The sequence below is a fragment of the Clarias gariepinus genome, chromosome 16 (assembly GCF_024256425.1).
Source record: "Clarias gariepinus isolate MV-2021 ecotype Netherlands chromosome 16, CGAR_prim_01v2, whole genome shotgun sequence".
Taxonomy (NCBI): Eukaryota; Metazoa; Chordata; class Actinopteri; order Siluriformes; family Clariidae; genus Clarias; species Clarias gariepinus.
This window is the reverse complement of record NC_071115.1, coordinates 13,909,508-13,924,336: the sequence shown is the minus strand read 5'-3', so window position 1 is coordinate 13,924,336 and position 14,829 is coordinate 13,909,508. Positions and strand designations below refer to the sequence as shown.

The 14,829-nt window shown below is 36.3% G+C and overlaps 3 protein-coding genes across 4 annotated transcripts; all 3 read left to right on the top strand.

Moving 5' to 3' along the window:
* Window positions 1-3,651: 3,651 nt before the first annotated feature.
* On the top strand, window positions 3,652-5,743 carry LOC128544448 (parvalbumin-2-like). Of its 2 annotated transcripts, XM_053514573.1 has the most exons (5): window positions 3,652-3,723; window positions 3,955-4,027; window positions 4,483-4,615; window positions 4,777-4,886; window positions 5,617-5,743. In XM_053514573.1, the coding sequence occupies exons 2-5, from the start codon at window positions 3,967-3,969 to the stop codon at window positions 5,637-5,639; spliced, it is 327 nt and encodes a 108-aa protein (XP_053370548.1). In that variant the 5' UTR covers window positions 3,652-3,723; window positions 3,955-3,966; the 3' UTR covers window positions 5,640-5,743. The 2 variants fall into 2 exon arrangements, with proteins under 2 accessions (XP_053370548.1, XP_053370547.1); XM_053514572.1 differs by lacking the exon at window positions 5,617-5,743 and having other exon boundaries at window positions 4,777-4,912.
* A 2,854-nt stretch (window positions 5,744-8,597) lies between these two features.
* Window positions 8,598-10,664, top strand: pvalb1 (parvalbumin 1). Its single transcript, XM_053515095.1, has 5 exons — window positions 8,598-8,703; window positions 9,514-9,592; window positions 9,791-9,923; window positions 10,026-10,135; window positions 10,407-10,664. The coding sequence occupies exons 2-5, from the start codon at window positions 9,532-9,534 to the stop codon at window positions 10,430-10,432; spliced, it is 330 nt and encodes a 109-aa protein (XP_053371070.1). The 5' UTR covers window positions 8,598-8,703; window positions 9,514-9,531; the 3' UTR covers window positions 10,433-10,664.
* Window positions 10,665-11,757: 1,093 nt separating this feature from the next.
* pvalb4 (parvalbumin 4) lies at window positions 11,758-13,450 on the top strand. The gene is made up of 5 exons (XM_053514510.1): window positions 11,758-11,867; window positions 12,409-12,475; window positions 12,714-12,846; window positions 12,969-13,078; window positions 13,165-13,450. The coding sequence occupies exons 2-5, from the start codon at window positions 12,415-12,417 to the stop codon at window positions 13,188-13,190; spliced, it is 330 nt and encodes a 109-aa protein (XP_053370485.1). The 5' UTR covers window positions 11,758-11,867; window positions 12,409-12,414; the 3' UTR covers window positions 13,191-13,450.
* The last annotated feature ends 1,379 nt before the right edge of the window (window positions 13,451-14,829 follow it).

Genomic DNA, 14,829 nt, shown 5'->3' with positions numbered 1-14,829 from the left:
TTACGTCACATGTAACCGTGCGTTCCAGCCAATCAGAGAGCGAGCTTGAAAAAAATCTCCTCGAACAGGTTTTCCTCGAATATCAGCGCAGAGATGCGAGTGCAAAAGTTTGTATACCCACTGCGCTGGAATCCAACCATAGTCCTGGAGGTGGAGTCCCACCTGTAATGCATACAGTAATTTGGTGATTTCCCTGCACACATTTCTACTGTTACTGTTACTGCTGAATCTGATGTGTTGGGAACAGGGGAGTCAATAACAAAATGTGCAGGACACAAGGCTGGGAAACCTGGATCTACAGTATGCAGGATATACAGTATGCAGACTGTATCTCCAGTATGCAGAATCACAGTATTTTACTCTGCATTCCTACAGTATATGATGCTACATAAAATGTCTAAGTAGTCAATAATCCAAAAAGAGTCAAAGTAAGCAAGTCAAGACAAAGAGAGAAATAAATGTCCCCAGATTGGATTGAACAAAGTTGTAATTGAATAAAAGTGTTGGGACGCATTTACTCACTCATCTCTCACTCGTCGTCTATACTGCTTTATCCTGTATACAGGGTTGCGGGGGGGCTTGGAGCCTATCCCAGGAGACTTAGGGCACGACTTAGGGCGCGAGAAAGGGTACACCCTGGATGGGGTGCCAATCCATCGCAGGGCATGCACACATATAAACACGCTCACACGCTCGTTTACACACACTACGTGCAATTTGCAGTAGACTAATCTGCATGTTTTTGGACTGTGGGAGGAAACTAGAGTACAAGGAGGAAACCCATCAAGCACGGGGAAAACTCCATCCACACAGACCCAAGGCAGGTTTCGAACCTGGACCCTGGAGGTTTAAAGCGACAGTGCTAACCACTAAACCACGTGCTGCCTATTGATTACAATTTCAACTGATTAATAAATAATTCATACCCTTCTGTGCTGTTTGTTTTTACCTTGTTTTTGTTTTGTGTTATTAAACATTCACAAGTAAGACAAGTCCGTGCCTGTTTGACCTGTCATTGGACAGCTGGCACTTTTGTCAGAGGTGTGAAAATGAATCAACACCTTCAGAATTAATTAAAATTATTCAGCAGTGCTGTGGTATATATTTTGAAGCGAATATTTGTAAGCAATATTACAATATCACAGCCAACAGGATCCAGAAACAATTCCGACAATATAATACACTATATTAAAGCAGTTATGAAGACTTTATTGGAGAACAGTTATACTGCTCTTTCTCTTCCCTCTCTCCCCCTCTCTCTCCTTCCCTCTCTTTGTCGAGCTACACATGTCGTTCCTGAGCTGCCAGTGATCCCATCCTGGTGCCCCGCTTCTGGTTGGAGATCTTGTCACATGGATGCCCCGTGTGTCTCTTTGGGATGCGTCTTGTGTCTGGGGATGGTTCTACCTAGAAGATGGTTCTGGCCTCGACTGGTGTTGGCAGTTGTTTCTCTGAGGACTTGACTGTTCGATAGTTCAGGACTGGGACTTCATACAAGTCTACCTGAGTTTTCAATAACTAACTGGACTCCATATTAACATCAGTTAACATCAACTGTTACTGAACTGGGTGGAAACTAACACACTGCTTTCTGTTTCACCCAAATGAGGATGGCTCCTCTCAAGGTTTCTTCCTACTACCATCTCAGGGAGTTTTTCCTTGCCACTGTCGCCCTCGGCTTGCTCACCAGGGACTATCTGACCATTTTGATTCATACACATTCACATTCCATACAAACTTAAATAATTCTTTTGATTGTGTAAAGCTGGTTTGGGACAATGCCAATTTGTTTAAAAGCGCTATACAAATAAATTGAATTGAATTGAATTGAATATTAAGTTTATAAAATAGTATGCAATCTTTTGTAACTGGCCCTTTGACTTTTTATTAGGAGTATCTTGCATCATTCTCCATTTACACGGTCCTATTTCTTTTGCCATAATTCAATGATTATTTTATTTGTCTTCATTATTTTGGAGTTTTTGTGACTTGTGGGCTTGTGACCCAACCTCATGCCCAAAGTCTCCTGGGATAGGCTCCAGGCCCCTGCGCCCCTGTACAGGATAAGTGGTATAGAATTTGAATAAATGAATAAATGAATCTGTTCTCACTAGTACTTAAAAAAATGAAACAGTATGTAGGCAGCATTATTAAACAACAAAACCTACAGCGCTGCAATCCTAAACATGCCTGTCAGACAATGTGCGAGTAAAAAGGTAATGGAATCACAATTAAGTGTCCATGCACAGCTTCAACTCAGAGTGCTCCCTGACAAATGATTAGGAAGAAAGAAGCCAGAAGCCACTCAAAAACAGGAGGAATAACAGTTACACAGAGAACAATAAACAGTGAACTGCACCACAATCATCCATATTACTTCACCTAACACCAAACTCAAACAAAACCAAAACAGAACTCATTGGCATTCAACTCATCATGTTCGAAGAAAGGGTTGTGTATGATGCCAAGAATACCATCCCCACAGTGAGGTATGATACTGTACGGGGTGGCTTAATCAAGAAATACCAAGAAAACACATTTAAAGAGAATAGGGATGTTTTAACTAGACTGAACTCAAACCATACAGCCAAAATGACTCAAGAAAGCTTTGCTTGGCCTAGACAATCTCTAAAGGGTCCATAGTTTACTATTTCTGAAATAGATTAACATAGGTCTCGGTAGTCTCCCAAAATATTTCTGTTATTGCTCCAGCTTAAATGCCACTCAGATAGTAGGTTCAACTTCATCAATTTTTATCCTTTTATAAACATACTGTTTCAGAGTCTATGTAAATGAGCTAATGCCAAATAAGCAACAAGCTGGTGCAGGGTATCTTCTTATATGAGGTCACACACTGGAGTAAATGTAATGGGCTCATGTAAGCACCAGAATTACAAAAACAGGAAAAGATAAAAAGCAAGCATTTTCTATTTAAACACACACCAAAAACATGAAGAAGACCCATCTGAATATCCAAAAGTTAATAATAATAATAATAATAATAATAATAATAATAATAATTATTATTATTATTATTATTATTATTATTATTTAGAATTATAATAATTATATTGTTATAGATATGTGGTGTCTAATTACTTTTTTCCAGTTCATTTAGCTTTTTAAACAATTATTTCTACATACTTAAGAAAACATACTGTATATATAAGTACAAAATCAAAAGTCATTATGTGTGTACATCTAAATTGGATATATGCACTTAAAGTATTTTAAATGACAAAAAATAAAAGTGTGCAAATACATATTGATTGATACATATTGGTTCATATATTCCGACTTTCTAGAGTGGTATCTTGGATACTAAATAAACATTTTAATACATTATTTAACATCTAACTATATCATGTAATTTTGCACACTTCCAATATTAATGTGCCTGTATTATGTGATTGGGTTATGTGTTTGTATTATAAAACCAATCCCAACAACCCATCTGCAACAAAAAATATGTTTAAATCTTGTTTTAGTCTCTGTGATATGTAGTTAACCAAAGAATATTTGCATATTATCAAACAAAATGGCCAATAACAGCAGTATCCCATGCTAATGAGGTGGGAGGTGTGGTTTTTTTTTTGGCAAGAAAGTCTCCTTGGGTTTGAGATCACTCATCTTCATGCTTCCTGGCTCTCAGGTTCATAGAGTTGTGGTGTGTAGCAAGGAAGACTGCTGTTTTGAAGAGACGGACTTATCCAGCATCTTAAGGTTAGTGCTTACTAGTTTCTTACAGTTTATTGTTGAATAAAATGTGTTGATGTTGATATTAGCATTGGACATAAAAAAAATACATTTATTCAAATGTTTGTCCTATTTTCTTTAATTGTTATTAAAAATAAATGCACAAAATTAAAAATGGAAAATTTGCATTCATATGATTTAAAGTATACACAGTGGATATATTCTTACTTCTAATCTTCTAATTTCACCCTCCATTAGGAAGAAACAGCCATGGAATTTGGAGGGATATTGAAAGAGGAGGACATCGCTGCAGCAGTCCAGGCTTGTCTAGGTTTTCTTAAGGATATAATATCTATACAAACATACATAACTTATATAGAGCAGCCGACATATAGGTAAAGCCAAAGTACATTTATGTATGCAAACATAGACGCTCACACACAGGAACTCCCGCGGGTCCTTGTGTGGGAGATGGGAGCTGGTTAAATCTAAGCAACCAAGCAGCCAGGGGGCTGGGGAGCTGTTACCACCCAGTTACCTGTGATTGTGCTGAGTGTTCAAGAACAGTTAAAGACAGACCTCAAATCCCACCTGCTCTTAATTAGTATTTTATTTTGACAATTTTGTCTGTTCACAAAAGAAAAACAGAAAAGATGTACAACATCAATCCTACTAGACTTTAAGCTTTCAATATTGTTGTTGTCATAGTACAGATAAAAGTGTCGTCCAATGAGTCCCACATTACCTTAAAAAGTCATTTCTTTTAGTGCTGTTATCTTTCCACAGATCCAGGCACCTTCTCTCACAAGTCCTTCTTTGAACAAGTGGGGCTTCTCGGCAGATCAAACGCAGATGGGCAGAAGGTGTTTAAAGTCCTCGACCAAGACAAGAGTGGATTTATTGAGGAAGAGGAGCTCAAGTAAGACATGACACGGTTTGATACATTTGCCTAATGCTGTTCATTAATTCATACTGTAACCCACATCAATGTGTCCCTAATGTTTTTTTATTAACCCATCATTTGCATCTTTTGTAGTTATAAAGACACAGCTTTGACATTATACTTCTTTGCATCAACAGACTGTTTCTTCAGAACTTTGTGGCAGGAGCCAGAGAGCTGACAGAAGCTGAGACCAAAGCTTTCTTGGCTGCTGGAGACAGCGATGGAGATGGCAAAATTGGGATGCAAGGTAAAACCTCATTACACAGAAAGTGACAAAGCCTTAAGGAATTGCCTTAACCCACAGTATAATCCCTTGGCCATTTGAGTCACTTCTCCCAGCGATGCTTCTCTTTTTACCCAGGGGATTAAAACAGTAATTACTAACACTAAAGAGTAGCTGGGCATCAGGAACCTGGCTATCCTAATGACTGCTGGTCATTTCATCATAGAAGTGTTTGTTAATATTTTTACACACAGAGCCTCAGATATGAAATCCCTATATCGGTGTCTCTATTAATAATTTAGGGAAATGTTTAAACATATGCATTCATGTGCAAATGTTATAGTAGTTTTACCTCTGATATAACATACAGTAAAGTCATTTTTTTCTGATTAAATAAAATAGTTTATTAGATTAGCTGTACTGTAGTTTACCTGAATGGAAATTATGGAAATATTTGGGCCCTGTCATTAACAACACTTGCACCTGTCCTATCTAACCTAGCCTAACTATTAATACTAATATATATAATATTAATAGTATACATACAACACCCCTATTGACAGAGATAAAGAGATAAACCATCCTATATTTAATCTTAATGACTACTTTATACGTTTTGTAGCTTTGGAGAAAATTGCAAATAATCCACATATTGTAAAACCCCTTATACACACTCATTCTATATTTGCATGTCTTGCATTAAACCCACCACATACAACAAACTGACTAATATGAATCATATTTCTTTCCCCAGAATTCTGTATGCTGCTAAACTGAAACAATAATATATCTACTGAACCATTGCTGAGGACTGGTGGTTTTCTTTTTTACTTATTTTTACTTATGTTATGAAAATTAGAATTTTAGTTGTTACAATCAGATTGATAGCTAAATAATATATTGTCTTTAATAATTGGTTAAATTTGAAAATAAACTTTAGTACCTCACATTTGTGTCTGCTTTTTTTTTCTTGACAAACCAACGGAGACCTGTTTTACTGGTGTGAAAATGAATGAGATTCATATAATTCAAGATTATTAATGAGATTCAAAATAATTCGTCAGAAGGTACATTATTATTATTATTTTTACATTTATATTTGAGTGCCTATTACAGTGGTACAGTAAATGACTTAATTTCATACAAAGCTTGTGCTAAAAGAGGCAGTTAAAATGTATATTTTATCTGAGACCATTTTATTTCAAAGTCTAACGGTCAATATTTATCTATTATTTTCCTCATGTCTAGATTATTGGGATGTGCAAAATTTTGATTTGGCAGAAAGTTCCTGAGGGTATCTTGTTGAATTAGGACTGGAATCCCGTATGATGCAACAAATGTATTACTTTCCTAACTTATTATTTCATATTGGCTAAGGGTGCTTAGTATGAAGCTCATGGGACAAAGACAACGTTTGTTTCAGAACATTTAATTTATATCATAAATAAATAATGACTTCATTGTTTTTCTAAAATAATGTTTCCCATCATTATTAAATGAAAATCTGAAAAAAAAAAACATTTACATCTGGATGCTGCTGACAGAAACCCAGTTTAACTCATATAGCCGCACTGTGTCACAGTTTCTTACTGCATTCTGATGGTGTAAATAGTCAACTTTTCTGGGACATACAAAAACCCATCCCAAATAGACATTATGATACAACTATACTATTATAATTCACTTTAATACATGTAGAATAGTCACTATTTACATCCACAAACTGATAATGATCAGTTAAATACTGTAAGACCCAAGCCAGGAGAGGGCTGTTCCCTTAACGTCTGATCAATTAATTACAGGTTTAATAACTGCTAATTTAATAGATTTAGGAAATGAGCCAGTGCTGAGAAAATAGGTAGCTATTGGGGTTCAGTTTGTTTTGGTATTATTTGTTTGAGAAAATGTATAGGTGCAGGATCTAACACTGATTTTGTAGAAGAGATTAATGACATTAGTTCAGGTTCTTAAGGGGGCCACTGTTGTTACTCACTCACTTATCATCTATACCGCTTTATCCTGTATTCAGGGTCAAAGGGGCCTGGATCCTATCTTAGGAGACTTAGGGCACAAGGCATGGTACACCCTGGCAGAGTGCCAATCTATCACAGGGCACACACACACACTCATTCATATACTATGGGCAATTTGGGAACGCCAATTAGGAGGCGTTCCCAAAGGAGGAAACCCACCTAGCACAAGGAGAACATGCAAACAACATGCACACAGAGAGACGGGAATCAAGCCTGGACGGGAATTGAACCCGGACCCTGGAGGTGCAAGGTGACAGTGCTGACCACTACACCACCCTGCTGCTTTCCTAGGAGCAGTCTTACTCCTAGTAAGTAGTCATTCTAGTAATAGGAGGAAGCTTCATAAATAACTTTTATGTCCACCTCTGAGGTACGTGTATTTTTAGTCCTAAATTAACTTCCAAGACACTTAGCAAGGAGCTGCTTAAAGTTATTTTCTGAAAATCCTTTCCCATGATTTGTGAGTAAGAGAATTACTTCCCTGGGTTTAATTAGTGTTTCTGAGATCTTAGTGATTAGCCATTTAAAAAGAAAAATTTAAATAAAGATATAAGAAACATTTTGAGGATACATATACAAATAATGGTTATGTTACACCCCTATACAACATTTATTGAACTATTTAGTGATGCGTCTTCAGCAAACTGGTGCAGCTGGTATCTCAGGTTGTGAGACTTGTATTAAACAAATTACTCTGAAAAGCAGCCCAGTCGAGTTCACTGCTACAAAATGCTCAGATAATTATAATTAATACAAATCCACTAAGATTAGAGACTTACACTCACTATCCACTTTTCCAGTTATGTGGGTGGAAACATCTTGTTGACAGGCTCCAGGCCCGACAACCTGCAACAATATAAGTAGTACGGAAAATTAGAGAGTGAACAAAATGTACATGGGTTAATCATAGTGTCATAAACTACAACAATTTACAGTTTAGTACTATTATACAACTGTAGATGAATATTGATATGTTATACAGGAGTTACACACTAACCTGTGACGCGGAGTTTCACAGAAATGTTATCAATACAAACACACAATGGCACAAAAAGTAAAATGATTTTTGTCTATTTAATTTAGGATTTTTATATATGTAGGTTGAGGCATTAAATATTTGACATCTAGCTCTTCTTCTTTTCTCTTTCAAGCTTCTCTCTTCATGACACCCTGTGGCTCTTGCAGCCTCTGGCTTGCTCTTTGGCACGAGGATGTGAGCAACAGATCCCTTAAGTGCTGTAAATTGCACAGGGCATCCATAAATCAGACTTGTTTGATGAGCACGATGCCCGATTAGATTGAGATCTGGGGATTTTAGAGGCCAGGTCAACCCCGTGAACGCTTTTTATAATTTTTTAATGGTCATGTTTAATTATAATTATGTGGGATAAAAGAGCAGTGATTTACACAAATTTGTTTTTAGTGTAAAATCTCGGTTTTATAAAAATGAAGCAGTGGATTTATGTCTCTGGTTGGATCATGAATAAAGAAAAATGAATGAAACATTGATACTGGTTGGTATAAGCGGTATGTTGGGAGTGTGAGAACGCTGACAACTTGCTGTAGGTTATAGGAGGAGGCCTACACATGGTTCGCAGCATTACTTGAGAGGTTTAAAAATAGTCCAACTTTGACTAGTAGACACATTTTTTCAAAAACTATTCACAAGGCCTATAGGCAGTATCCATTACTGAGGCCCAAAGCCCTGTAAATGGTGAGGGTTGAGAGTATATAAGGAGCCCTGGCAGAGAGCGAAGGGACACACCTCGACTTCCTCTGCTTTTTCACTCGCCTTAGAGAAGCACAAGGTGAGTGAGTTGAGCGTTCTGCCACTTTCACTTATGGATGAGAAAATCAAAGCAGCACTCAAAGAGTCTTCAGGATACAAAGGGTTTAGGATTTTTGGTGGTTGACAGAAAGATGACAATGGACAGCTTTTGGTTTTTTTTTGGCGAACACATTCTAGTGATTGTGGAGTTTTCTACATTAGTGCTGGCCTGTCAGAAAAGAAAATGGACTTTTGCACGTGAAATGGAGCATCTGTGATGGGCTCACTAAGGAGAACACTGCCAAGGAAAACCATCAAATGCATGTGGTGTTGTGGTCTTTGTCATTTAGTGACCTCAGTATTATAAGGCTCTATCCTTCATATGTTTTTAAACCGAATAGACTCTTATAATATGGAGGCAATGATGCATTAGAGCCCCATCAAAAGTCAATGTCACTTGAGTTGTTACGCAGACTCGGCTGCATGCGTACAATTTAGCTGGCGTTATAAAATACTGAACTTAATGATAAATCTGATTTTATGTAATATTGAATAGGACCTCCGTGAAGATGCTGTGCTTTTATACAAGAGAATTTGCTTACAAATTTGCTTACATGGCTTAAATCTAAAAAAAAAAAAAAAAAAGTTTAAATATATTTTTCATTGCACATGTCAGGACAGGAGCGATGGTCCGGGCATTCGGCTAGCTGGACTGTTGAAATAAGCAGAGAAAGGAACTAACTTATTGTATATTATAGATTTTTTTTTTTTATCTTAGAGACCAGGCATTTCATTTATTTCGAGCTGATGTAAGATGCCCCAATAACTTCCTGTCGGTTATTCTGTGCAGCTCGATCAGATTGTAAAAATGGCCTTTGCTGGAGTGTTGGCTGATGCTGATGTGAACGCAGCTATTGCTGCCTGCGAGGGTAAGACTCAATTTCTTGTCATTTATGCTATATACAAAATATAAATCTTTTACATAAAAAATGAAGTAGATATCAGTGCAGGAAAATCTACTCGAATAAAATAAATTGAAAATGTGACATGACTATGGATAGTATAATTTCTTGATAGGCCAGAGTGTGTTTGTGTGTAAATAGTCTTACAGTTATCTTAATCTACAGCCCCTGACAGCTTCGACTACAAGGCCTTCTTCGCCAAGGTTGGTCTCGCTGCCAAGTCTGCCGATGATGTCAAGAAGGCTTTTGGCATCATTGACCAGGACAACAGTGGATTCATTGAGGAGGATGAGCTGAAGTAAGAAATCATTCTTGATACCATTTTTTCCTTCTTGGGAATTTACCCAAAGCACTGGCATGATTCTAAGACTCCTGAATGAAATACTTTGTTTTTCTTCAGACTGTTCCTGCAGAACTTCAAGAGCGGTGCCAGGGCACTGACCGACAAAGAAACCAAGGCTTTCCTTGCTGCTGGTGACAGTGATGGTGATGGCAAGATCGGAGCTGAGGGTAATTCAATACACACTGACACATGACAAAGAAAACTAATAATTCACTACGGAGTTAATCAATTGGTTGGTAAATGTTTATATGACATAATCCCAAAAGTTCATACTTTTATCTAATTTGGGTCTGATTTAAAAACATTATACTTAGCAATAAGCTTGAAAATTTGAAAAAATGAACAATAAGTATATATATATATATATATATATATATATGAAGAGATTCGTTTTGCAGAAATCACTAATGGTAGTTTTATCTCTATTTTATCTCACAGAGTTCGCTGCTCTTGTAAAGGCTTAAATTTCCATCTGACCAAGACCTTTCTCTGTTCACGGAACCAGAACTTATGCTACTGCTCATCTGACCTAAGATCATATTTTTATATGTTATTTATGAACTGATGTCTACTTGAAATTGTCCTGAAAGTGTATTTTTATCATTATCTGGACATGTTGGCTTGTGCAAATGTCTAATGCATTTCTGGGGAAGAGTGAAAAACAAGGAATAAATGTAATTGGTGTAACTTCTTGAAGATCCTAGTGTTTTTTTCATGGTTCTATTCAAATGCAAGACGAATCATTTTACATGGAAAAAAAACTATAATCGACTTGGTTTTCTGACCAAGGTTTTTAAAAAGCTTTTGGGGTGATGGTGCTCTAGAAGAAAAAGCCCTTAAGGTACTTAAGCAGTAGAGGGAAGGCCTAAGGGTTTTAGGAAGGATAGTTTGAGTGGTACCTGGAACCAATGGCTTTCCATATTGGTCAGTCGGAATAGTGCTGCCCTCTGCTGTGTAAAACATCCAGATCATCATTAACACCATCATTAACTGATTTTAATGACTTTTCCATTTGGGATTGCTGGGGCCAAAGTAAAGCAGATTACAGAATGAGCTTCTTGGGGAAATAAATATGTATATTTTTAAGAAACATTTTAAAATTCTTATGAGAATGGTAAATAATAATAATAATAATAATAATAATAATAACTTCCTGATATATTACGAGAGTGGGAAATGAAGAACACATGCATGGTCCATAAATTTTATTTTTATCCATGTTCATGTCAGCTTGATTTACATGTTACAGTTAGATAACAGGATATGCAATTTTTTTTTTTTAGATAGAGATTATATATATATAATAAGAAATATTTATATTGATGCATTTGGAGTAAGTAAAGCATTGTTCTTTTTTTTCTTGCAAAATAAATGTGGACTGTGTAAAAAAAAAAAATATATATATATATATATACATGACTAACAAAAAAGCTATATATCTCTTACCCTGAGGCCTATGGACTAGCAGTGATATGTGTAATCATAAAGCTGCATTGCATCCCTGAGCCCAGTCTTGAAGGCACTAATTTGGGCGAGATGAGCTGAGCCTCGCGCGAGCACGCTGTTCTCCATACATGCACTTCACACCAGTGCGGTTTCCTGCGGCTCAGCAGCGTATATTATTAGCATTACTGGACATCACGGAGCGCTTTTTTCAAACTCACCATTTAAGCGTCTTCCTTGATCAAGATAAATATAGTGCGGTCTGTCTGCTGGACTCGTTTCAAACGCAAGTCCCCCCCCTCCCCTGTCTTCCATTGGGTGTCCGTGACTTTAGGTCTCATATTTGGACTGTGTGAAAGTATATAAGGTTGAGAGCGACGGGCCCGAGTTCACTGCAGTTTGCTCCAGTCTTTGAGAGTCTACAGCTCACCACCAAAAAAAAAACAGTCGCAAGAGGTGAGTTTGCATGACAGCGAGGGACAAGCAGCAAAAAAAAGAAACCAACCCTGAGCACAGGAGCTGCAATGCATTTGCAATAGGCCTTCATTATCTCATCATCTATTTTTATTTATTTTTTTTTTTTTATTATTATTTCTTATTATTTTTTGGTTTGTTTTTAAACCCAATCCTTTCCACTGGACTTACCATGGACGTGAAAGAATATTTCTTTAACCTTACTGGACCTCGCTTACAGGACAGGATCTGACATCCTAATGACGTGACCTGGATGTGACACGCACTATAGCTTCGCACGTGTTGCCTTGCGCGCATCACTAAGCTCGTGACAAAAAAAAACAAAAAAACAACAGATATCAAACAAACTGTAATTATGATATGACTCATCAAGGCCTAATTGCACATGCATTGCTTAAAGAGGGATCAAGGGGGTGGTTGATCACGTGATCAGACTTATTGCTATTATTATTATATGCATATTCATTCATGCAGGCTTTTATGACGTCATTGTGATGCTAATGTTAATGTCGCCCTCACTTAGCTAAAGATGGCATTCGCTGGTGTCCTCAATGATGCTGACATCACTGCAGCCCTGGATGCATGCAAAGGTATACTAAGTTACTAATAGTTACTAAGTTATATAGCCTAATTAAATTAGGTTAAAATTAAGTTAAGCTAAAACAAAGTAATAATAACAATAATTATTATTATTATTATTAGGCTGTTGTATTTTTTCCAGTTATTATATATAAATTTAAACTGCAATATGATTGTTCTTGTCCTCCAATAGATAGTAATGAAACCATGTTTTTTTCTCTTCTTTCTTTGTTATATTGTTTTGCACAGCTGATGGCTCCTTCAACCACAAGGCCTTCTTCACCAAGGTCGGTCTGACTGGCAAGTCTGCCGATGATGTCAAGAAGGCTTTCGCCATCATTGATCAGGACAAGAGTGGCTTCATTGAGGAGGATGAACTGAAGTAAAGAAAACTTGATTAGTTTATTAGATTGAGATGTACAGATAGAATAGTTTATTTTGGCTGTAATAATAGGTATTAACACTAACATCATGCATAATAATGCTTTCTCTCTCTCTGTACAGGCTGTTCCTGCAGAACTTCAAATCGGACGCGAGGGCACTCACCGATGCCGAGACCAAGACTTTCCTCAAGGCTGGAGACACCGATGCTGACGGCAAGATTGGAGTTGATGGTAAATGCTTTTTGATTATTATTCCACACTTGGCTATCATTTTAATAACTGAATGTATTCTTAATCACTTTTCTTCTATCTTGCAGAGTTTTCTGCACTGGTTAAGGCATAAAATGCTTCTGACCAACAAACACTACATCTCGCTCTAAAGGAACAACTTTGCCCGAGACCTCCCATGTTCATCTGACTATAAATAATTTTTATACCGATGCTTATGAGAAGTTTCCTCCCATACAGCACACTGTCCAAACTGATGATTGTGAATGTAGCGCAGCTGTGTATCCTGTCTTAAATATGAATTTTGCTTACTGTAAAATCTGATGCACTTTTACGGGAACGGACGATAAGAAAAGAATAAATATTCTTTTGCAATATCGACTTTCTGTCCATTTTCTTAGTATATGTCTTCCCTTATAAGACACAATTTACTGGAAACAAAAAACATGGTATTTATAATACCCATAATGTTGATGCCATAATGATTAGCTATGGCTTATTTGGTCTAGTGGCAGATTATTAGATCATGATTAAATTCAAATTCAAATTCAATTTGTCACATACACAGTCATGCACATATGCAGTGGAATGCTTAAATGACCACCTGTGACCTTAAAAAAAAGATTTAATAGAGAATAAATATCGAATAAAATAAGAAATAAAATATAAAAAATAACTTTACTTTTTACTTTTAATTACATCATCATAATTATCATCATGATAACAATCATCACGACGATTAATAACATGATCCTCATCATCAACATCAACATCATCACTGCCACCTTCCACTAGGCCTATTGAAACGGTCACATTATAGTGTTGTAGTGTAATTTATACAGAGAACATTATCATCAGCAGCATAATTGTTATTAACCTCCTTATACTCATCCTCATCAGCATCACACTAATTATTGTTTTAGTACATAACATCCATACAGTATGTTGGGAGGTCACTATTATAGCATCCTCTCTTAGCATTAGTATAATCTCTCACCTGATACCCAACTTTACCTAAACTGTCAATGCAAATATTATTATTATCTACTAAAAACATGTAATAAATTTATAAAGAGTTATGAACCTGGCTCATGCACATCAAACCTTATTTTCCAACCATTTTCATTATTGTCTTGATATTGTATGTATCACCACCATATCATCATAATTACCTATTATCTGATATAGACTAGGATTAGTATTGTTATCTTTTGGAAGATCATAATCATTACTATATTACCAGTGTTATTATTAGTCTCCTGACCCACACCAAAGTCTCCTACAGTGTTTCATATGCAGTTCCAGTAGGCTTTTATTATGTAATTGATGGACACAGTGGTTTGTAATTAAATTAAACTGGGGTTTTTAAAGGGTGTTTCTGTTGAATGACTAGAAAAAAATGTTTTATGAGGAAAGTATGTACAGCAATCAATTAATACTTTAAAAAAATGTTTTCTTCTAATAGTTTGGATTTTTTATTGTCACAAATATTTTTTACGTGTGATGGTTAATATGTTAATATTAACCCTAATTGTTTTATTATTCCAGGTTTTTGTAACCCATCAAATACAATTACTGTAGGCTACTGTTCATGCTGCACAAAGTTTAACTTTATTCCACATTTAAAAAAAATTTATATGTTTTTAAAAATTCTATAATATTTGCAAAGCATGAAATTACTAAGCAGTGTTTGGAATGTACTCTATTATATAAGATATTGCAGTGATCACAAGTCACTTCCTGTCAGTCTCAGA